A 24,753-nucleotide genomic window follows, 5' to 3' on the forward strand; every position below is an offset into this window, starting at 1 on the left:
ATTCGTCGCCTCGCGTGGCATTTAATTCGAGCATCGAACGCGTTGAAAATAGTCGAAATCGATTTAGATACCGCGGCAGGTTATCGAGTCGTGGAATCAATTCTCGGGGATCTTTTTTTTTTGGAAAAGGATCCGTGCCAGAAACTTAATTTTGCGATACCACGATTTTCGCTGCGATCACCAGCGGGGAACTTCGCGAACGATCGGTGCCAAGTGGCTTACACCGCCGTACGGTTGTTTTAATTCGATCCCCGACAACACGTGGAAGGGTTATAAATAAAAGGCACCCGCGATTGTTTATACGTCGCTATCGACCGACGACGACGAGATCGAGAAAGTGGTCGTGGACGTTTCGATTCGACTCGGTCCAGAAACGTCGATAGTTGGACAGAACCATTGGTTCATCGGGGTAGCATCGATGGGATCGCACGAGGGTTGCAACGAGGGAGGAAGTGCGGTCGACTTTCAAGGAAAATCCAATATAAATAACACTCAAATTTTTTATATATATATATACATATCCTTTTTCAAAGCGGGATACTTTGAAGGACATCGGTTTCCGCGCTGAAGAGATCGAACGCGAATTCAGTATTCCGTGACTGGAAATGAGAAAAGGGTTTTGTAAAAATAAGGAATAAAGAGAGAGAGACGTGTATATTATTTGAGAATTTGAGGCGATAATTCTTCCGATGCTCAAAAGCTCGAAACGAAAGAACGAAAAAGAAAGAAACGACATAAAACGCGAATTCAATATTCCCGATAATGGGAAACGAGTTTTGTAAAAATAAGGAATAAGTACCAAAAAAGAGATACAAGTATAGTATTTGAGAATTTGAAACGATAATTCTTCCGATGATTGCATACTGAAGATTCATCGATTCTTAATTCTTGACAATTCGATCAGTTTCAAGATCACAGACGTAAAAGCTCGAAACGAAAGAACGAAAAAGAAAGAAACGACATAAAACGCGAATTCAATATTCCCGATAATGGGAAACGAGTTTTGTAAAAATAAGGAATAAGTACCAAAAAAGAGATACAAGTATAGTATTTGAGAATTTGAAACGATAATTCTTCCGATGATTGCATACTGAAGATTCATCGATTCTTAATTCTTGACAGTTCGATCAGTTTCAAGATCACAGACGTAAAAGCTCGAAACGAAAGAGCGAAAAAGAAGAAAACGAGTGGAATTTTTCCTCGAGTTTGGTGGATTCCATGTGGCTCCTGTTACACGCGACATAGAAAAAGTAAAACGGAAAAAGGAAGGAAGAAACAGACGAAGCCAACGTAACCGCAGTTGGCGAGAATTCAGCAATTACGTTTATAGAAATGCATAATGCAAGCACCCAGAGACGTTGAACAAGATAATTGAAGGAAAATCACCGCCTTTCTGTATCTTATAATATGAAAAAAAAAAAACAAAAAAAACAAAGGAAACAAGAACGAATATTCGCAGCTTCTTCTTCTACGTTGTCTTCTGCTACGAAGACGAAGTCTAATCTATCCAAGATGGTTGCCAAGAAACTTCTCCAGAGTGTACGACAGATCGTTCCGAACCAAAAATGTTACACACGCGAAGGGTTTATTTCGATCTGTTACCCAGGTATGCCAAAAATAGAATACCTTGCGTACCGACAATAAAACAACAGTTTCTCGTTTCAATTTTTTATTGCGCCATTTGCTTTCAAAATTTAACGCTATCGTTCGAATCGGTGTTCTTCCAGGAAATGTAATCCGCGCGGGAGAAATTATGAAACGTCGAAACATTCGGTCGAGTAATACCGAGAAACTGAAATTATTCTCCGTAGTATAACAGAAGAAATTGTCAGAAGGAAACGTAACAGGATGATCGACCGATCGAGAGCGACTTGTAACGAAAGAAAGGCAAACGAGAAGAAAAATGTACAGTTGCTGCGACGAGTTTCAATTTAGGAGGAGTTCTGAGAACCGAAACAATATAAAACGCGTACACCCGAGAAACTAACATAAATCGAGGTTATTTCTTGGCCGAGAGGCCGAAGCGAATTATTACATATAAAATTGGTAATTTTCCATCTACGAGCGTAATTCCGTTTCTTGTTACGACGAACGTTACGTTTCGTAGCGGATCGGCTAGAAATTTTATACTTCTGGTATCACCGCTGATACGTAATCGCGGTTGGCTGTGTTGGTCTCACTTGAAAACTGATAGAGAGTAAAATAAAAGTAGATCGATGCGTAAAGCTAGATCGAACCAGCTCGTAAGAAATTTACGTTTTCGTCGATATCTATACGCGAATGAAATGTAATCGACCGTTCAATGTCACCGAAGGGTTCACCATCGTCGTTCTTGATTATTTCAACGATCCATTTTTCGCTTCATTGCACAAATCTGTCACATTTTGTCTCTCTCGCGGCAAGAGAAGGCATCTTGCCGCGTAAGAGTGGGGGATCTCGCGTGATTCATAGCCGAGAGAGTGACCTTGAGCGGCTAATTGATTTTCTGTCCGACTATAGCACGTCCACTCGCACTCGACATCGAGACTAATCGACGTTTATCTCGATAGCGGATGGAAATAGACCCGTAATGTACTCGATCCTTTCGATTCGGAATAACCAGCCGAACACGCTGGAAAAAATTTCTTTTCCGTACAGAGATACTCTACATATATGTGTATATAAAAAAGGAAAAGGGTCACGGCGAGGCCTACGGTTGCCCATCATTACACGTGTTTACAGCTCGATGAAAGCACCGAGGAAGTTTATTTTTACAACGCGGAGTACGTCTGTAATCAAACACGTGGCAAATTGAAAAAGGTCCGTCGGCCCTTATCGGATTTATCCGAGTGTAGTCGAGGCAAATATACGATCTTGCAAAAACTGCAGAATTTGAACTCGACAACTCGCAGAGACGATCATTCGGGGACAAAATTAAAATTATACAGAGAAGACGTCGCGTAAGAAATAAAAATATGATTATTCGAATTATTGATTTACGTGGACGATAATGGTATTCTATGTTTGCGTAATTTTATTTACGATGTTTCGTTTATTTGATGTTAATTTTACGATCAATTTTGAAATATTCCTTCGTAGAATATCTCACGAAGACAAAACGCGTGTAAATGTCGTCCGATGAGGTCGAAATGCAGGGTAATCGAGAGTTTACCTTATTTCACACGCTCAATTTTTGTTAAACATTTTTATATCATTCCTCGTAGAACTATTCGCGAGGAGAAATTCACAATCTTTCGAAGCGCAATATTTCGTCTTTCAGTTATGATAATAAAAACATCACCGTCAAAGAAGAAGTCACCAAAATCTATTTATATGAATTTACGTTCGCGCAAGTAATATCGATAAATCGAATTTTCACCAGTTTTGGGAATTCAAAATGACTTTCGATAATAACCCAAAAAGATCACCCTCGAAAAAGAATCCGCTAAAATCAATTTATACGAGTTACAATTCGCACATGTAACACCGATAGATCGAATTTTGACTAGTTTTGGAAACTCGAACAAATTTTCGATAATAACCCAAGAAAAGTCGCAGTCAAGAAAGAATCCGCAGAAATCGATTTACACGAGATTGCATTGGCACATGTAATATCGTTAAATTAAATTTTCATCGGTTTTAGAAAATCGACAAGACTTTCGATAATAACCCAAGAAAAGTCGCAGTCAAGAAAGAATCCGCAGAAATCGATTTACACGAGATTGCATTGGCACATGTAATATCGTTAAATTAAATTTTGCCCAGTTTTAGAAAATCGACAAAACTTTCGATAATAACCTAAAAAGATCACCCTCAAAAAAGAATCCGCTAAAATCAATTTACACGAGTTTACGTTCGCACATGTAACATCGATAGATCGAATTTTGACTAGTTTTGGAAACTCGAACAAATTTTCGATAATAACCCAAGAAAAGTCGCAGTCAAGAAAGAATCCGCAGAAATCGATTTACAACGAGACTGCATTGGCACATGTAATATCGTTAAATTAAATTTTGCCCAGTTTTAGAAAATCGACAAGACTTTCGATAATACCCCAAAAAGATCACCCTCAAAAAAGAATCCGTTAAAATCAATTTATACGAGTTTACGTTCGCACATGTAACATCGATAGATCGAATTTTGACTAGTTTTGGAAACTCGAACAAATTTTCGTTAATAACCCAAAAAGATCACACTTTCGATAATAACCCTCGAAAAAGAATTCACTAAAATCAATTTATACGAATATACGTTTTGTTTTCGGAAGATCGATGAAATCGATCGGTCGAATTTTGAGCAGATTTCGGGAACTCTGTTCCACTGTGGAAACGGGAACGATCGCGGCGAGATGTGGAGCAAAATTCGTTGGCAAGTGTTCACGATAGGCCGTAAGCTCGCGGTGACGGTCCGTGCTTGCGCGACGCGCGAGCAAACGACAGGTATTGTCCGCGGTCCTAAATTATTCAACGTTCCCTGCTACCGGGGAGAAACTTTGGCAGGTTTCGAGCAACGCGACGTCGAGGAAACGCAGAAAACTCTCATCTATCATGTCGAAACGCGTAACGCGAAAATAGTCGCAAGGATACACCGAGGTCGGACTTGGCGAGTGTGGACGTGGACGACGTCAAGGGTGCGCGGATTATCGGGACGCGTGCGGGCTATGAAAGCTCGCCACCATAATCGACGATATACACTCCGTGCCATCAAACGCGGCCATAACTCGAATAGGAGCGTTATCGACTAGCTGGATTCCGCGTCTCGTAATCAATTTAAATAACATCGCCAATTTTACGAATACGTAACTTTATTTTTCTCGAAATCAAGGATTTCGGAATTTCTTTAGCCGAACGATTCATTCTGAACATTAGATACGATCGATTTCTTCGATCGTGGAATGTTTTCGATCTCAATTTTTCTTCTTATATTTAACAATAATTGTAAACCGATAATGGAACAAATAATTGGAAAGAGATACAAACAATTGGAAACAAATAGTTTTCTCCTACGTAAAAGAAAAAGATAGGTTGTTAATTTAATTTTCCTCCGCTCTTCGTACCTAAAAATGATCGAAAACCGATAATAGAATAATACATAAACGGATAGAATATATGAAACTGTTCTTAATAATTTTTCAAACTTTTGAAAACCTTCCGAATGCATTTGAATACGAGAATACAAATTAGTGATTACTATAATTTGTAGGGTGTGGACTGTTGGTTCTTATCGAATAGGCGAAGATAGCAATGTTACGGTTGATAGGTTTGTTACGCCAAGTTTTTCTATCTGCACGCGTACTTCAAAGTCGTCATTCTCGAAGACGAGGCTTTATTTCGGAACAAACTGTTACAGTCCTTTCGACTTATTTCGAGCCGTAGAACCACTCCCTTTCCGGTTGTACCGTGTTCCAGACCCACTCTGTATACCAGATTGTAACGTACAAAGTGTCCATTCGAAGATACCAGGTTATACTGTACAGTACAGTACTGTTCGGTAAGTTTCAACGAATGTCAAAACTTATCGAACAACCTATTAGTATCGTTCGGAGTTGGGCGTCGTTCGAGTAAGTTTTCGTTACGTATTCAAAAAATTTCTCATCGCGCGAAAAATCGAATCGCTTCTATCTTTCGAGAACTATGTAAACGATCGATGTTTTCGCTACACGTCTTCGACTCGCTCGAAGCGTCGTAAGAGCCCACTTATACGATCGTAAGAACGTACTGGTTACATTTATAAAAAGATTTTCATCGTTTCCGAGTCTCCGAAGTCACGGCCGGTAGAAAATTGAAAAACTTGGATATTTTTCGGCGCGTTACTTTCATTGGACGAATATCTCGCCCCGATCGAACTCGGTCGCAATTCGAGGTACTACGGTCGTGTAAAAATACATCCGCGCTTAACGGTTATTTATGCGGAATTATTATTCTTAAGAAACCAAAAAGAAAAAAAAAAAAAAAAAAGAAACCGAAATTCCTCAAAGCGAAACGTGGCCCGTTTGAGCAAGACGAATGTGCTCGGAAGTATTTATAATTTCGTGTTGTAAAACTTTGGATTATTTCTGTATGCTTTCCCGATCGTACAATACGTAATATCCACCATTTTGAGGCGCACGGTACACCCCGTGGTACAGATATTCCCAATATCTTGGACGAGCTTGCACGTGATACGTATAAAACGTATACATAAACACGGGCACATTTGTATAAAATGTGTACATAAACACGGCGCGTTCGTACGTCACGCGCACGCAATACACGTTTAATCTATACACGTACACACGTATGCGTTCACGACCGACAGACTTACCTACAATATCTCGATTCGATAGGAAAATCGAATTTCCGTGATCTCCGATTCGTTGGTATTTAGAGGTGGCTGTGACGACCGTAACGTCACATCGGCAGTCACTGACGTCGCGTTTTTCTTTCCGAAGAAATTGTGACGTCACGATACATCCTTGAAACAGACTCTATTATGGCCGGTCAAGCCTACGCTCTAGGCCAGGGGCTAGGCTAGGCTATTTCCGCGATTCAGCTTATGGACAAAAATAGTCCTAGAGAGCTTTCGAATGAGAAGTCGCTGGGACCTCTTGTGCCCCGCTACCAGAGAAAGATGATTCCCATACTTCCGCTGTTAGTGGCAGCTCTTTAAATTTATTGCGCTGTCCTTATTCTTTTACGTAACTCCTAGGACAGGGGTGTACAAAATTCGGTTTAGTGGACCGATCGGGCCCTTTCGTTCCAATTATCATCGTATCGGGCCCACGAGGCAAACTTGCAAACAAGTTGGATAATCTTCGCGAAGAATCTTGTTAACCGAACGTTGGTACGAACGTTGTTAATTGAATGGTGCAATATCTTTTAAAAATGACACTCAGCTTTGGTACAGATAATTTTGTTCTTTGTTTTCACTCGTGGAAGACGAAGGAAGAATGTATATCTTTTGGTCGTACTTGTAGTTAATCGAGGTTTGTGTGATCCATTTGGACAAATCGAACACTGAAATAATAATAATTAAATAAAGTGAGAGAATATCGCCTAGTCTTGAAAGATTCTTATCGTCGAAACTGAAACATTCTACGATGATCCGATACTTGTTTAAACTTCACGGATGAAACGTGACAATTCTTTCGTAACTGGAACGTTGTTACACAGCGGCTTCTGTTTCAAATATTTCGGACAATGCGTTTTATTTTTCACTCGCGAATACGAATAATTGACAAAACTAGAAAAGAGACGTGAGATGAAATTCCGAAAACTATTACGCAACTTGCTACAACTTCATCGAGGCTAAATATATAAACAGTTTGCGTTTAAAATCCAAAGTCGATCTTTCTGTACTTCTTGACCTTTGAATATAAGTATAATTTTTTGTTTTTAAATAAATTCTATAGTTCGAAAGATATTACTTTATTCCCGTTTAAATTGCACGAAAGGGAAAGAAAAAATAATATATTTCGAATTATGAACGAACACAGTATCTTTGCAAGTTATTAGTTTACCTTAACGTTCGAAATATATTACTTTATTTTTGTCTTTGTCCTAAAATTGGCAAAAACGTATTTGTTAATATTCTTCCTCGACAGAAATTTAACCGAACGTAACTATATAAATCGCGTAATTAAGAATGTTAATATTTATTGCCATTTTTTCATCTTTTAATAACTTCAAGCATCAGTTGATCCATGCTTCGTCCACTTATGATTGAATTTTGTAAATTTTGTACACAAAGCGTTTTCTCGTTTATTGAATAAAAACAAAATGTTCAGTTTCTTCGGACCAACGATAAGTTGTGCACCACTGCTCTATAGACAGTTCTTCGCGATACTCTACCAATCTCTATCTGTGGTTTCCCGAAACAACGTAAAAGTACTGGGAGCGATTACAAAGAATGCTTCCAAGTGAAATCCTCCCCTTTTCGTATCGTTATCGCAATGACTTGGTCGCTGACAATTTTTTCAACATCTTTGAGCAGCGAAACGACCTCTCTGAAACATTTCAAACGGTCCAAAAAATCAGAAATACTAATTTTACGTGCAGAAGCATTTTCACCAACCGTGCACAATATACATCTTCGTTACAAGAACACTCGGTATGTGAACCATCTAGATATTATGCGAGTATTCCATTATGTGAAAATTCTATTATACGAACAGTATATTTGGTATTAAAATATTGTATAAAAAACATACAAAGTCTTTATTTTTGTTGTAATCTATTTACAATGATTCGGTACAAAGATGAGATTGTATGTCTAAATCGTAATCGATAAATATTAACAATGTAACCATTTAAAATATTACCAATATTTTAAATAATAACCAACAAGTGTTTTCTATGTGTTTTACACGAAGTTATTTACAAACAAATTGTATCCATTTTATAGTAGTCTCTCGATTATCGGATCGAATGGGAGGAAAAATCAGATTGGGTAATCGAGATCGAAAAATCGGTGATCACGAATATTTATCGAGTTGAATTATGTGTCTCAACGTGAATAGAAAAATGACGACGATATAATTCATCAAAGCGTTCGGACGTATGAAATTATCTACAAAGAAATTCTATTAATTTCATTTCACTTCGTCTCAAGCATTGATCAAACTCGACACCACCGACCATTCTGTAACCTCCTACGTAAAAATTCTCTAATACGTTGTAACGATAAAATTTCCACCGTTACTTTCCAATGATTAAACTACCCCCGCAACTATTTACACACCCTCGAGAACTATAATTCCTCGACTTTCCTGCTGCTCGTTTCGCGCCGGTAATACCGAGTACTTCCACCGCAAAAAGAATTCGAAGAGGCAATGTCGAAACGCTGGTTTAATTATCCTTGCGTGGCAAGGCGGGGACGCGGGCCGTTTACTATTATTTCAGTAATTGGTACAAGCAATTAATCTCGGTGCACCCACGTAGTCGCGTTACTCTCTGTCAGTGGGTAGCAAGCGCAGGTTTCTCCTCGTTGAAAACAGCTATTTCCACTGTCGGCGACGCGCGACAGGTGCTGGCCCATGCCAGCGGGCTAGACCCCGCCGCGGGATACTACAATTCTCGGGCACGGATTTCGAAACTCACGCGAAAACCCCGAGGTATTTTCAATCGTCTTGTTTGCTGGCAGTCGGCATCGGTTGCCCCTCGTGCGATTCTTCGTCCTGGCCGGACCGATAGGTGAAGGCGACCGAATAGTTGTTTCTCGGCATATTTTTGGCGGGGCACGCGAGACACGAGTCTTGAGGCATGCGCGAGGTGCTCGATGAGCGATCGATTCGCTCGCGGGTTGATCGATTCGGTCATTGTTCGGTTTCGCGCTACGCGAAATATTATTAGAAACAACGATCTCGAGAATCCTGACCATCCTCGATGGATCGAAAATTCTGACGAGCACCTCGAGCTGCCTAGACTCTAACCGATCTTCCGCCTCGAACACGGCTACCGATATACTCGGTGTTTTGCCTACGGAATGCAACGTATGCAACGACACAATAATGCACGGTACCGTTCGGTGCGTTCTTAATATACGTAGAAAATAGTTTCCGATCACCGCGTTGCCAAGAACCATCTACAGTGGCTCGGTTATAAAGATACAAAGTTAACAATAAACCGCCAATTGCGCTATCCGTTGGTGAGAGTGCTCCGCGATCGATTCATTCTGTGTATTCTGTGACTCGTCCATAACCGATGCATGTCGGTTCGCTGATACCAAATTTATGGCTGCCTGGATATTTTTAGCGGATAAATGAAATTAAAATTTTTTAGACGATCGAGGAATGCTCGACAATTCTTAAATCGTTCGAACAGCGATGGATCTCGACTCGTGGGGGATTCAGACTGATCAATTAGAGAAGTTCTCTTTTGTTTAAACGATTTACCAAAGACGAATGTTATCGGTAGGGAAACTTGTGTGTTCGTCCTTCTGTTATTCGATTCTCTGCGCATTAGAGAAAAGTAGCAAATAGAATTAAGTTTTACGTAAAATTAAGGAAGAAATAAATTGTTACTTAGACGACTCTCGTCATTTTTGCAAAACGAGCTTGATTTTTTGTCCGTAATTCTAAATACATCGTATACGTTAGGGAACTCTACGATTCGAGTTATCAGTGTTCCGGATAATATCGCGCGTTTGAAAATTTTGACTCATCGAGTCGTAAGAAATAATACAAATTTCTGCAATACCATGTTGGGTTATTTGGATCCCGAAAACTCTACGGAGCCAGGTTTTGACGTACTTTCTACGACTGAATCATTTCCCTCTTAAAAAGCGCGCCAATTGCTCGATTCAAATTATACTCCAACGAAGCCAGGTCTAGACTATACACTGGCCAAATTATAGATTTAATTGTACAGATAGTTTTTTCTTGCAATTTTTACATTTCGTTTTAAAAACGAATAGAACCAACGATGATAATGCGAAATATATTTTCGTGATCGACGCGAAGAGAAAAATTTCGTCGAACGATTTGAAAAACAAGACGATTGAAGTTGGTGTATATTTTGGGGGGGTACGTTAATAAATCGGATCATTTTGCTTTTCGTAGCCTCGAAGTAAAAATTGAACGATTCTCGATGGCCCGATTCTTAAGGAAATTCCACCCGCGTCCGTGTTGCTTCAATTTCTCGCAAAATCCGTTTAAGCTTACCGGATTCCAACGATCGGCCAGCCATTTGCTACAAAGGGCGACCGCTTAAATGAAACGAACTTGAAACCGACTCGTAATCCTATCGTATCTCATCCAATTTCTCTACCTCGTGCATCCTTGCTTCCGACGCGACCGAAAACAAATTGGACATGTAGTAACGAGCCAATTATTATTTAGCGCGTAACGTTTTCATCCGACAGTCTCTGATCATCTTCGAACGTACCAAAAAGAAACAATTTAAAAATGACAAACGCGAAAACGCACGAACGTACGAAGAAGTATTCGTTCCAAGATAAAAACAAAACGAGGAACGCTTACAAAATAAAATAACTCCTCGCGTGTTCTTTATGGGAAGACCCTCCGGAACATAAATGAGTCACAATTCTCTGACCTTATTTTTTAACTATCTATTTTGCTTGTTCTCTTTCGCGCGAGTCGTGAGCTACGATGATCGTAGAAAGAAGTTTAATTTAAAATAAAAATGTTCTCGATATTGCATTTTGGGTCGTTATCGGTACAATTAAAAAATTCGATCGACAAAATAGGAAAGGATGCTTTATTTAACACACGGGGACAATGAAACGTGTTAAAACATTCAAAATTAAGAACTTTTTTTCGTTTACTTAACACGGGACAATGGAACGTGTTGAAAAAAAAAAACAAAATTATGAACCTTTCAAGTATTTAACACAGGGCCAATGGAACGTGTTAAAAAATTCCAAATTAAGAACCTTTTTTCATTTATTTAACACGAGGACAACGGAACGTGTTAAAAGATTCAAAATTAAGAATCTTTTTTCATTTATTTAACACGAGGACAACGGAACGTGTTAAAAGATTCAAAATTAAGAATCTTTTTTCATTTATTTCACACGAGGACAACGGAACGTGTTAAAAGATTCAAAATTAAGAATCTTTTTTCATTTATTTAACACGAGGACAACGGAACGTGTTAAAAGATTGCAAATGAAGAATCTTTTTTCATTTATTTTCATAAATCAAACGTTTAGTTCTTCTCTTCCGATTTAGATTATCCATTTTTGGTAGAGGTGATAGAAGACCGTCGGTGGTCGAACAGAAATAATAAACGACTCGTCGCCGACTATAACCGACGATATACGTTCGTACAGGCGTATTTCCCGATAAATTCGACGAATCGTCGCCGACATGTAACCGTTGATAGCCGATGGCCGTTATAAAGTTATCCGTGGCTTCGGGAACCGTGCGATATAGACGGCGAGTGGTAAATCAGAAAATAGTCAATTTGGTTAACCCAGTTCCATAGACCTCGTTCTCGGCGCTCGCGACCTTTACATCTGTTGGTTGGACTAACCGAGATAGAGAGGGATCCACCTCAAAAGCTCCTCCACCTGCCATCGGACACCAGTGTGACCAGGCTGACCGTCCGGCAGAACGCCCACACGAATTGCTACTGCGTTATTTCGAGTGTTTTAGCCTTGGGTGGCGGCCAGAGAAAACTTTTGAAATATCGGGGAACGCCTGGGCTCTTTCTCGGCCATCGGGACTTCACGATGAGTACAGAGTAGCACCAAGTGTCCACGAGTAGGGTGCAGTTCGCGACGGAAACAAATTCTCGCGAGCTATATACCGTCCTGTCTATCGAGAAGACGTTCCAAATAATCTCACGCCTTGTTCGTCGATCGTCGTCGTAGAATTTCTTCCTGTTATTCGGTTCCGTGATTTCCGAGTGCTTCGGTCGCGTTAAGCGAACAACCAGGCTTTCTTTCCCCCCTTAGTACGAGATGAAAATTGTTTCCAGATGTATATCACCAGCGATGTATTCGGTGTCTCTGGCACAGATTTTGCAACTCCGGGCTCTATACTTAAATCCTTTATTTCAGTTCCATCGCCCGTGGACATTGTTACGGGTGTGCCTCTAACTTATCGTAAATCAGCAGTCATTGAATTAACGTTCGCGCGGAGGGTATATACCGCGGATCGTCGGTAACGGTGGCTGCCAAGACCGTCGCAAAAGTTATGTGTACCGTCACGTGTCACCAGCACGTTCCCGTTTACAAAGATGACTAGCGTACTAGTCGGTATACGTCCCTCCCTCTCGTGAAAATCGCGTTCTACGGTTCGCCGAGGACGCACGGAACGCAGCGACACGGTCCGGTGGAACCTGCGGGTTCATTCGCGAGACAATGTATCTATCCTCTCGGGCGACGTTCCGACGATACGACGAGAAAGTGTCCGAGGAATTCTCGACGCCGGTGACGTCACGGACGTCTCGTGTTATTTGGCACGGACCAACCGTGACGCGACCGACGAAAGGCGGAACCTCGTCGTCGTCGTCGAGGAAAAACGAAAAAGAAAAAAAAAAAAAAAAGAAAAGAAAACAGAAAAAAGAAGAAAAAGAAAACTATGATCGATGGACGTGCGCGACGATCGACGTGTCTTGCGGCCAGGCAGGGATAATTGGATTTTTCAAAGAGTACGGGACTTTGGCAACGCGAAACACTTCCTCGACGAAACGAGCTCTCTGGCTCCCGACTTCATCGACAACGCTCGGGCCTCGGACCAGTGAAATAATAATAACAGCTCGCGCGAAGAGATCCCACTCGTGAATTTCTCGATCGAAAATTTAAATAGATCTCGCGCGGCCGGCATTCGAGAAAGAACGCGCGCAAACACTGCCCGCGAGAGGTGTGCCCCGCGGCGCGCGTGGAAATTGACACAAAGCTTGTTTTCCTTAGTCAACTTTTTCATTCGTTTTTATAATCCCACCGCTCGTTCTTATCAATACTTTATAACAATTCGCTAGGGGGTGTCTAGGCGTCGATACGTTAAACATCGCTTCCAACAGTGGCCATTTCCTCGCTCTCTGTCTTTCGGGCACGTATAATCGATATTAGAAACATCCGACACGACGTGTGATAGGGAATCCAACGGCGAATCCTTCAGAGGGTCGATGTGGACCGACTTTTCGAATATGCTTGCACCATCCAGACGAACATCCCACCGGACAAGGCGAAACCGACCCTAGAATTAGAAACAGTTAGTCCAGAGAGACACCGTCATTTTGCGAATTTAAAGAAGTTTGGAATATCTTTGAACCGTTCACGAACCGTACGAACCAGTTCGACCGACTTAAGGGGTTGTTCTGATAATTCGATTTTGAAGGAATTGATTCTTTTTTGAAATATTTTCTCAAAGTATTTTCTACGTAAGAAAAATTTTAAACGCGTTTCTCTCGAAAATTGATTTCTTTTTTTAATATTTTCTCAAAGTATTTTCTGCGTAAGAAAAACTTTAAACGCGTTTCTCTCGAAAATTGATTTTTTAGACCGGTTTACAATATACCTCGCGTTCTAATCGATCGATTTATTTCGAATTTGAAGAGAATCTTCAGTAGATGTTTTTTCAGCTTACGAAACACGGATTTGAAAATTTGAAATTTTCTATTTTTTTTTCTGGCACGCTAAAGGTGGAAAGGACACGAAAAAAATCGATATTCGAACATCAAGAGTACCCGTTTCTTTTTTTAATTTTTGACATTTGTTTTTTTCTCCACGACAGTAGCCACTTTCGTACCGATCGAGATGCTGTTTGGTTTGTTCGTTTCGCTTAAACAAACCGGTAGAAATCACGTCAGTCGTTCCGATCAGTTTTTCGATACACGTTTCACCTAAAATTATACAACTCCTGCAACTTTTATTATTCACGTTTATAAGAAATCCTGAATCTAGCGCAAACATGGACAAACGTGTTGCAAAAACTCCGTACGGAAAAGTTTCACGATTTCTTTGGAAAAATATCAAGAAGAAATCCATGTTTTTCGGCTAGATTACCAAAGTGCCCCCCCTTAATTGCTACGCGATCTTGTGCAAGTTACTTGGAACGATTGTTGCTGTTGCAATTCGGGATGACCCCAGTTGGTAAACTAGCGACGTTTAAACGATTAGCTATGGATACCTTCGTACAAACGTGTGTGTAGGAATTTGGCTGCAGATATAAGAGAATACATTATTCGATACATTATTTCTCGTTACATTTTATATATATATATATATATATATATATATATATATATATATATATATATATATATATATAATTATAGACGCAAAAAATATTTACGACTATTAGCAACCTTGTTTTGTCGGAGGTTATTTGACAATTTCGTATTCTTGAAGAATACAATAACTTTCTTACTGTTTTTTGGTACGATTTCACGTTTCGAATACCCAAACAATAAACGTTGCATAGAAACTAACTCAACTGTTCGAAAATCAGTTCCAATATTTATCTAAATTCTACAGCTTTATCTCTCTCGCTTCTTCTCGCAAATGTTCGAACACGCGTTCTCTGTCAGAGAGAGTTGATACGATATAAGAATTGGCGTCATATCCACCATGATTTACGATTAGGAATGTGGCCTTGACCGGCTAAAGTTTAATGCGACTATAGCGAAGCGAAGCCTTCTCGACATAGTAAGTGGATTTTCTTGAAATACTTGTCAATAAATGTTCACCTAAACGGTATCACCCGGATAATCGAATGAATATGATCACCGATAAGTGAATTGGAGTCACCTCTACTGCTGTTATCTGTCTCACTCGCTTTTGGTGTACTCTCAATTTTCAGGTCATTATAAGATAAAATTAAGCGTTATTGCCGTCACTATTATTTTGCATTTTATATCGTATATAGATACTTCGTCTGTTTTTAAAACAATATTTTGTCCCAAGTTAATAAATATGTATCTATTTCAATCCAAGATAAACGAAGAAGATTCCTGATGGAAAAAATCATTCATTATCACTGTATCACTGTGGTATTATGATATTTCTACTAAACATACATAAAAGTAAAAGTTTTACATTTCCTCGTGCTGGCTTTAAATTGATTAAATTTTAAGATGGAAATTTTGTACTTATTTACGCAAATATATTCAAATTTCTTTCAATATACGAAATATAGAAATTTCTTTTTTTTTTTAAACAAAATATCTTCTATCAATTATTATTTAGTACTAAGAGAAAACATGATGCAGCGCAAAAAGGTCGTTTGTTGAAGTTTCAAAGACTGTTAGGTCCTCTTGGACTTAAATATTACATTTTTAGGACGAATAACAAAAATTTGAAACATAATAAGGTATATTCAAACAAGGAACGAAACTTGCGTTACAATTTCAAACACGCGAAGAAGTGTAAATCTGCCTAAATTTGACAGAAGATTATTTACACCCTGTACAAGAAGAAAAATAATTGTTTAAGTACCTTTTTCATCATTTTTGTACCTTTTGAAAAGACTTCATAAAATAGATTTTTGCGTTTCCTTGTATTTTCACAAAGCATGTAACTTTGGGAATATTTGTGTGTAAAAACGATTTCCTGAACATTGTAAAATTAACAAAGTTACAAACGTTTAAAAAGAGTTATATTTAAAGTACCAATTGACCGATTTACTTCAAATTTAGAGAATCATCAGCAGATGTCCCTGTATCGAAAAAACCACGGCTTTAAAATTTTAATACCTTTCCCTATTTTTTTTTCACCACACTGAAGGCAAAAAGACGCGAAAAAGTCGATATTTAAACTTCAGAAACTCCCATTTTTTAATTATTCATTACCATAACCACTTTCGTACTAATCAAGATTAGTTGTTTCATTTCATTTCGTCTAAGATTATACAACTTGTATAATTTTTATTATTTTCATTTACAAAGAATCGTGAATGTAACGCAAACAATAAGTAACAATAAAGACGTGTCTTATAGTTTCTTTGGAAAAAAAACCCAGAAAGCAGTTGATGTTTTTCGGTCAGATTACCAAAATATACCCCCTTAAGTGTTGTTTTCCACAGGACGAAAGGATAATAGGGATAATTTACGTAATAAGGGTTTCCTAAGGTATATCTCTTTCGCGAGACGTACGAGTTTGAAGCGAAGGGAAAGTTGAGAACGCAACAAATTTTTCCCACTTCTGATGCTCTAACCGAGTAACTATAATGGCCTCGACATCGAAGAGAAGCGATCGAAATCGGAGCATATTTAACGTATTACCTTAGTATTGGGTAACGCGATAGGTGCAACGTATTACGCTGCCTTCGCAACAATTGGCACTGCAATCGGTACTTACGCATCTACGGCAATCTTAGTGCTAATTAGAGATTTTGCGGGCACAGCTTTCCGACCCGTTAAGAAGGACCATTAATTTGTTTGACGTAACGCGGATAGCCTCGTTCACAAACACGGATCGAATTGGACCTTGCGTATCGGGCAGCCCGTTAAAATCACGATTACGTCACAACGGGTACACAATGTTACCGAATTAGTGCATACGAGCAGGCTCTGAAAATGGCCCACAATGGTGGCCCAGTTATAGCGAACGTCGCAGCTCTGATCGTGAAATATTTCATCTTCTTTCGTTTCATTCTCCATAGCGGAGTAATTATTATTGCAGCGGAATAATTTTAGGATTTTGTGATAATACAGTGAATTATGCGACGATAAATGTCGCGAGCTGTTGAATCACATCGAGGGCCATTTATATTCACGCGCGGGGCGCGCTCTGATTTGCAAGTATTTGTTATTTCAAAAGAGAACACGGAACTACATTTACGGAAGTTTTCATTCTTGTATCGTGTTTTTATTACTCGCGATGTTCGTTTGTTTGGAAAAATCTACATATTTTTTTAGTGCTGGGATACTGTAATTATCGATATCACGGAACTCGGATTTCTGCTGGAAAGGACAGCCACGGAAAGGACTTTGGAAGATGTTCATCTGGTAGGAAAATATGGCACGCTGCACATACGTAGGTATAGTGGAACAAAAGTTTAATGAAACGACATAGCTAAGACACTTATAACGATCAATGTCGCAAAGTGTCAGAAACGGAGCACACGTTTGTGCTGGAAAAGACAGCCACGGAGAGAACTGGAGGATGTTCACTTGTTTGGAAAAAATGGCACGCCTACTTACGTAGGTGTAGCGGAACAAAAGTCAACCTTTTCGTTGGATGAAACGACATAGCTATGACACTTATGTCACAAAGTGTCAGAAACTGAACACATACTTCTGCTGGAAAAGAATTTTGGTAAAGTACTACCGGTATAAAGAAGAAGTCGAGTATGTGTTTGCATTAATGATCTCGTGGGACCTTGAACAACTCGTACATCATTAAACTTTCTTTTTTGCACGAGATAATTTAACAAGATATAGAAAGTTAACGAGATACAGTATATCATTTGAAGAAGTTAACTTGACCTTGAAATAATTGCGAGAAGTAAAAATAATAAAAAAATTTGTATTCCATCGGATCCTACGCGAAGAATAAAACTATCTCGTTAGCATTATCTCATAAAATCAGTAGTTGAGGCGTTACTTCAAATGGCACTCATTTTGCGATATTCTGTGAAAATACAGTAGCGTTTCTTTAACAATTAAATAAACTCAACAGTTACTCGGTTAGTCCGCTTTATCCTTTCGCTGCTAGCAGAATTTATCCTGTTCGATGTTCAATATTTTATTCAATTGAAGTTCGGTATAAAACATTAATGGTACGTGTTTATTTTTTTCGAAATCGAAACTAGGACAAAATGACAAGTTTGGAAATTAACTTTACGAGTTATTTTGGATCAATTGCGCTAGAAAAATAATATTAATAGCGGAAAGATTAACAAGATCTCAGTCACTTAGCTTTGATTCAAAAAACGCACTTTAAACACACACACACACACACACACATTTAGCTGCCACTGTGAAAATTACAATCGTCCAAAGAATGAAAAATATTTATTACGAGTTGCGTGTCTCGGTGTTTCTATAATATCTAAATAACTAAAAGTGTAAATTTTCGTGTACGTACCATAAAGCGATCCTGGAAGGAGTAGCATGCTTTATAACGTTGTACCGTACCACATTCATTTCTTCGTTGTTCTTGAAATGTTCTAATATGTCCAGCGCACTGTAACAGAATTTTTCATACGGCTACAATTATAACACGTGGGTAAAAATAATTTCGTATCGATCACGCGAAGCAACGCGATGGCTTGCACCGTTGTTCGAGATGAATCGCGACGCAGGACACAGGATTAATAAAACGAATAAACATAATCAACAAAGTCGTATCCGTTTCTTCGTCGTCTCTTCTGATCAATGAGTCGTGGAATTCGATTAAAGGGTGAACCAACCGTTAAAGATACCCGATAAGTCGATCGTTCAAATGCATCCCGATTGGTGAATTCAATTTGCAATAATTCGATGTCGGTAGGCGCGTGCTAATACAAAAGTTCGTTGGTTAGAAACGATACAGGCTTTGGAACAATGCCAGTGCCGAAGAAAATCTGACGCTTATAATATATGAACGTCGGTAGGCCGCGTGAGTGAATTGTGCAGGATGGTGAACGTAAAAGAAAATGCACCGGGCTCGTGAAAATGCATACTTGATAGCGGAGCATCGGATAATTCATTTTGATCTAATTCGGGAATGATGAAGTCACCTGATTTGCGTACCCCCGATACGCGCGACGAGCTTTATGGACTGAATGTTTCCCTTTGTGTTCCTAACAGAAATTATTCTTGCAATTTGGAACAGCATTCTCGTGCATTCCGAAAGGTTCTACGGAACATAGCCGATCGTCCTACTCTCAACAGGAGGAAGAGAAATAACTTTAAAGTTTCGAGCAGATCTCTCGATTATTTCTCGATTATCGACATCGAAATTTTTACTATCGTTAAATATTTAATCTTGTACGTCGAGAAGTAATTTCGAAGGCTACAAATGTTCAAAATGATAATATTGGATAGATCAAAATTGTGACGTAAATGAAATATTCGATTGACAATTACCACGAAGTGGTGAAAATTGGGCTCGATGAACAAATAATACATCGTTGGAGATATTCCGTTTGTTTGTACGATACGTCGAATTTTTGTTACGGACTGTAGCAATACCAAGTATACTCAAATTGATGTATCGACAATTTCTTAGGTGGGATATCGTTGTTAAGTAGTTAATGGAATAATAAACGCCGAGACAATGAAATTTACGATGAAATGTAAACAGTGGGATGTAACAATTTTCTAGTTCCGATAGTTGTTACGTAAGTGGTCATTGTTTCGACAGTTCGTTGAATGAAAAGTAAACCGATTTTAATGGATTCGCTTGAATTCGATATGTAACTGACAGTGGTTTGTGATTCCAAGCTGTCGAAATTAAGAAAACGCGACTGATTGTTCATGCGAGTTGCTCAAAGAAATAAACTGCATGTGAGAGTTGTTGCGACTCGACACAATGATTCGAGGAGACGATTGTAAAACAGATTTATTATTCTTGTAACGGTAACTTTATATCACGAACCACGTCCTGCGTATTTTCAGGATCCTAAGGACATTATCAACCCACCAATATTTTTATTCGTGTATAAATAATTACTTCTTCCGTACTGGTTCGTTCAGTAGTTGATTTAACAATTCAAAGATAGGATTTATCTGTAAAAGAATCATTTCTTACACGCCCGCTGAAATAGTTCACCTTCATAGGGTTAACAAAAAGCAATTTTGTTTATACGAGTAGTATAGATTGTATACTTTGACTCGTTATCTACCAACTAGGGAAACAGATATAAAATGAATCAATTGTTTTCTTCTATGAAATAGTAAACGCGATTTTGAATTTAATAACTCGAGGAAATAACATTTTTAATGAATATAGTAGATAAGAAGGACAGCACATATTGATATAATTATATTATTATTGTGATATATTTAAATGCATACAAAAGAATATAACATTCGGTTTTGCAGGTATTTATATTTCACTTTCTTTCCTGTCCACTTTATTCTTTAAGAATTGTATTCGATTCAGTATTTATAATGTATATAAATATACAAATACGTGTTTATTCGTAAATTTTGTGTATAAAGTGTTCAATAAATGCTAAATGTTTATGTAAGAACTTCAATGGTCTAAATAACCTTCAAGGGATCTTAGGTTGTTCACCTTTCCCACTGATATTTATAGTTTTCCTGGTGATGCTCTACTGACAACATGTATAATTATAATTAACTGGTTTCTTGATAAGATTATATGGAACTCGTTACATTGGAAAAAGTACATTATATCCCATTTTACTCGCACGTGTTGTCAATTTCGAGATCAATACCGTTACTTTTTGCGTTAAATATTTGAAGTAAACCACAGTATATATATAAATATATAAATAGGACGGGTACGTATTTATATAAATATATAAATAACATATAATTCTTCCGAACAATATCTTTTCGAAATATCAAGGGAGGGCCAACTAGAGCAAATTTTGGCAAAACGAAAATGCAGTTACGTCGTATAAAATCACGTGCACCGATATTACACTTTGTAAGTGCAACGACGAGTATACGCGGTTGCCCTTGGATATGATCCAAAATAGTTCCGCCACCTTACTTCGAAGCAGCTTCATACTAAAATACCAACTGCGTACTTAATACCTAATTATATTTGCCCGATGCGTGAAGTAAAGTATAACGGGTAAATAAAACGATTACTAGACGTATCTTTCCGTGTGCATTCGATGTCCGTCGAAAATTTCAATATGTTCCGAATCGTGTAACAGATTCACGATACCTGCTTTTTCCCTTTAATCTCTCCATTGTTTTGTTAACCCGGATACTGTGGTGTGCAAAACGTGAAATATGAGTTTCTGTGAGCATGTTTCATGTCAGCTTGACAGGCTGCAGTGGGGTTATTTGTGCTCGACGACAACCGCGTTTAAATTTGTTTCCCTCTAAACGAGATATCTGCTTGAAAGGATTTACGCACACACTAATATTTGCTAACTACACATTGGGAAATATATACAATATTGCATTATGCGTGGCTCTAATGTGTGCTGATAAATCGGTGCAATTTTATACAGGTTTAAAAGTAATGTGAGCGATCGCTTGAAAAATGTTTGAATTTCTAGCTATGGTAGAAAGTAAATTTAATGGAATTTAAAATTTCACTGACCTCTTGTGGTTTGCGACAGCTATTAAGACGCGTTTTTGGGCGAGAGGCATTACATCGATAGGTCCAAATGACGATAACTGGTCAACTATCTAAACAAAGGAATTTCTAATTAAAAAAATAATACTACAAATAGTTTTAAGATTACGTACCTCTTTTACATTTATGTTTGACGATTTTAACTTCACGTGAAGCCATTCCGGTCTTGTTGATAATGGATCATTTCCATCAAGTTTCTTAGACATTTATAATTTATTAAATTTTTGAGTTCATGTATTTTACTGTTTCTAACAAATACACTTTTCTTACCGAATACACTTCACTGCTCCGTGTTATATTTATGCAATTTACACTATGTTTTACACCACTCATTAATTCGGTATGAGTGATTGATCTTTGGTTTAAACCTCTAAAATTTATAAAATTAATGCACATTTGAAAAATAAAAGTACAAATATATAATCAGACATACTCTCCATATTTATTTAGACAGAGTAAGAATCCCAATTTTATAAAAATATATCCAGCAAAATATGAATCCCATCCTGCATTGTGATAAGATTTTGTATCTGGAATCAAATTATAATATCAAATAGAAATGTTCACATATAAATATAGCCATGTTTCTTTGAATAAGGAAATTAATAAATTATTACCCAAAGATTTGCCACTTAACTTGATACGTGGCGAATTGTAGGCTACATTTATTTTACGATTTTCAAAATATTCATATATACAACCCAGTGAATTTATTTTCCAATTTCCTTAAAAAAGAAAATAGTTCTGTTAGTTTCGATATCATTTTTTTATTTTCGAACTTTTAGATTTTCCTTACCTTCGTTGCTAAGTTGCTTCTTTACTTCAAAACTCAAGAATTTTGTGTCATATATTTCTGGAAACAACGCGTGGATATTGCTTTTGAATTGATTATAGTCACCTAGAATACGTATAAGCTTTGATTGTCAAGTTTCTGGAAATTGTTTCAAACTATTGAACTTTTGCATTAGAATGCATTTATAATTACTTGGCAATGGTCTATAGAACTGTTGATGCATGAACATTAAGTCTAGAAGTACATTGTGTCCTAATATTGGTTTTTTTAACGAAGTTAAAAGTTTAAATACTTTAGAAAATCCTATACAATTTTCTAATAATTCTGTTTCTATACTAACGTCCTCGTCTTTTTCTAAAAGGTTCCGCATGTCAGGCGATACTCTTATAACTGATACCTGGAAGAAAGAAACAATTTCAAACACCAGGCCATTTAAAATGTAGCATCGATAATAAATAATACTTTTTACATGTTTATAGCTCGCCGATGTCCAAATATTTCTGAAACTGTCTCTCAATTCTTTCTGTACCATATATTGTAAAATGGGGGAAGATATGTGCAACGTCAATGAAATTTGATGCGGACATCCACTGATCCATTGTTGAACTTTCTTCTTACATTCCCTAAAAATTTCTTCTTCTTTGTACGATAAATGTTCTATATTACGAATTATATTACCACCTTCTAATTGTTTTCTCAATAATGCTTCATCTATTTCATCAAGGTATGGTATTCCATTGCACACAAACTAAAATGTATATCATATTATTCATGCAAACTTAACATCCATATTGCGAATGAACATTTCAATATATGCACATTTATTTTCATATTTCTGTTCATTTATAAATGTATTTAACTTATATTAATATTTCTGTCACATACTGTATTAAAGTTAAAATTATGCGCAGAGAGAAATTCTAAGGCAGTCATCTGCCACGAGAATTGCCTGTTTTTAAATGGTATAGATCTTGGAATCAAATGAAAATTATAACATTTTGCAGAGTAACAATTTTCATCAGAAACATGTTGAAACGTTGTAATTCCACATTGGATTATTATAAATGGTTGAATATTTTTCTTTATATTTACATATCGAACATCAATCGAGTCAAAAAGACTGAAACAAAGTATATAGTAAACACGATAATAATTGTAATCAAGATTTAAATCACTTTTAAATGGAAAGTAAATCTAACCTATTGTTGAAGTGTTCGCTTGTCTGTAGTCCTGTAAATTCTGCATCAATAGAGATAAAAGATGCAGCTTTTATAGATTCCTCTATCATTGGATACTTTGTTTTGAAATTATTTGTACCAATTTCATTCATGATTATTCTTTTAAATTATATATTGTGTGTGTAACGTCTCTTAAACCACGTACGTAGTAGCTTATACACTTGAAAAGCGATCGCAGCACCACCATGTTTTGCTACCAAAAATGAAAGTTTGAATCTAGTACATTTCTCTAATTAAAGTTTAGATCGTGAATAAAATATTAATCTTCTTTCTTTTTTGGTGATTGATGTATACTAAACGGTACATTTATACCATCGAGCACACTATTCTTAATGGTATCCGAAGTATATACATATACTAAACACTCTTGACCGTAAAAAAGTCATTTGTGTCACGTAAGTCTACAATTTTTTATAAAAAATTGTTGTATAAAGTCATCAAATATATAAGTTAGTACGTAATTTGTAAAATAAAATATTAAGCTACATAATTGAACAAATACTAGTAGAAGAATGTAAGTTCGTTTTTCGACGTTTCAATCCTTTCTGAAATTGCTCATTGGGAAACTTTTTCGTTAATTATACTTTTACCTTACGATGGAAATTCACGAGATAAATGTTTATTACATACTTTAACCACGTATTAAGTTCTTAAACATTGTAGCACCTCTTCGAATTACAAATGCAATTAACGAACAAGTTTCTCAACAATGATTCCCGACGAGATTAGAAAAATTAAAATAGTTCTTTAAAGTGTCCTAGGAGATTATTTAATTTAATATTCCAAGGGAACGTGTCAATGACTTAAATTCTTAACAAATATATTTATCCAAATATTAGTCAACCACGCTGTTGAAATTTTATTATCGATGTATCGGGATATTCGAATACAGTCCCGTAAAATATTAATTGTTAGAATTTCTAAATCTGTTTCTTCGCGAGATTTAAAATACAAGTGGAAACAAAAACGGTACGAGTCACGGGTAGAAGGCGCGCGAACGTTTCCGCAGTTGAAAGATCTTTCTTTTTAATCGGGAAACAACTCTCTCCCTGGCAATGAACTTGCTGCTATCGTGTTAGTGTAGCCGCG

General features: G+C 37.5%; 2 protein-coding genes across 3 annotated transcripts; one reads left to right on the forward strand and one right to left on the reverse strand.

The window, feature by feature from the left end:
• The first annotated feature begins 329 nt into the window (after nt 1–329).
• LOC143144761 (uncharacterized) lies at nt 330–5,029 on the forward strand. Its single transcript, XM_076307513.1, has 2 exons — nt 330–1,606; nt 1,728–5,029. Exon 2 carries the CDS (start codon nt 4,328–4,330, stop codon nt 4,721–4,723), a length of 396 nt encoding a protein of 131 aa, XP_076163628.1. The 5' UTR covers nt 330–1,606; nt 1,728–4,327; the 3' UTR covers nt 4,724–5,029.
• An 8,361-nt stretch (nt 5,030–13,390) lies between these two features.
• LOC143144666 (pre-piRNA 3'-exonuclease trimmer) lies at nt 13,391–23,796 on the reverse strand. Of its 2 annotated transcripts, XM_076307308.1 has the most exons (12): nt 23,626–23,796; nt 23,312–23,546; nt 22,896–23,174; nt 22,619–22,823; nt 22,430–22,531; nt 22,251–22,358; nt 22,067–22,163; nt 21,904–22,003; nt 21,747–21,830; nt 21,598–21,686; nt 18,454–18,552; nt 13,391–13,621 (listed from the first exon to the last, which is right to left on the reverse strand). In XM_076307308.1, the coding sequence occupies exons 1-12, from the start codon at nt 23,754–23,756 to the stop codon at nt 13,540–13,542; spliced, it is 1,611 nt and encodes a 536-aa protein (XP_076163423.1). In that variant the 5' UTR covers nt 23,757–23,796; the 3' UTR covers nt 13,391–13,539. The 2 variants fall into 2 exon arrangements, with proteins under 2 accessions (XP_076163423.1, XP_076163424.1); XM_076307309.1 differs by lacking the exons at nt 13,391–13,621; nt 18,454–18,552 and having other exon boundaries at nt 21,598–21,702.
• Between the last annotated feature and the right edge of the window lie 957 nt (nt 23,797–24,753).

Source organism: Ptiloglossa arizonensis, chromosome 3 (genome assembly GCF_051014685.1).
Source record: "Ptiloglossa arizonensis isolate GNS036 chromosome 3, iyPtiAriz1_principal, whole genome shotgun sequence".
In the NCBI taxonomy this organism is placed as follows: Eukaryota; Metazoa; Arthropoda; class Insecta; order Hymenoptera; family Colletidae; genus Ptiloglossa; species Ptiloglossa arizonensis.

Excerpts from the sequence above, each read along its gene's own strand:
- LOC143144761 (XM_076307513.1), top strand. The coding sequence starts at position 4,328 with ATGTGGAGCAAAATTCGTTGGCAAGTGTTCACGATAGGCCGTAAGCTC.
- LOC143144666 (XM_076307308.1), bottom strand. The coding sequence starts at position 23,756 with ATGAATGAAATTGGTACAAATAATTTCAAAACAAAGTATCCAATGATA. Across the intron at positions 21,831-21,903 it reads GGAGCAGTGAAGTGTATTCG|AAACTTGATGGAAATGATCC; the intron begins GTAAGAAAAGTG and ends TAAATGTCTAAG. Across the intron at positions 21,687-21,746 it reads CAAACATAAATGTAAAAGAG|ATAGTTGACCAGTTATCGTC; the intron begins GTACGTAATCTT and ends TCCTTTGTTTAG.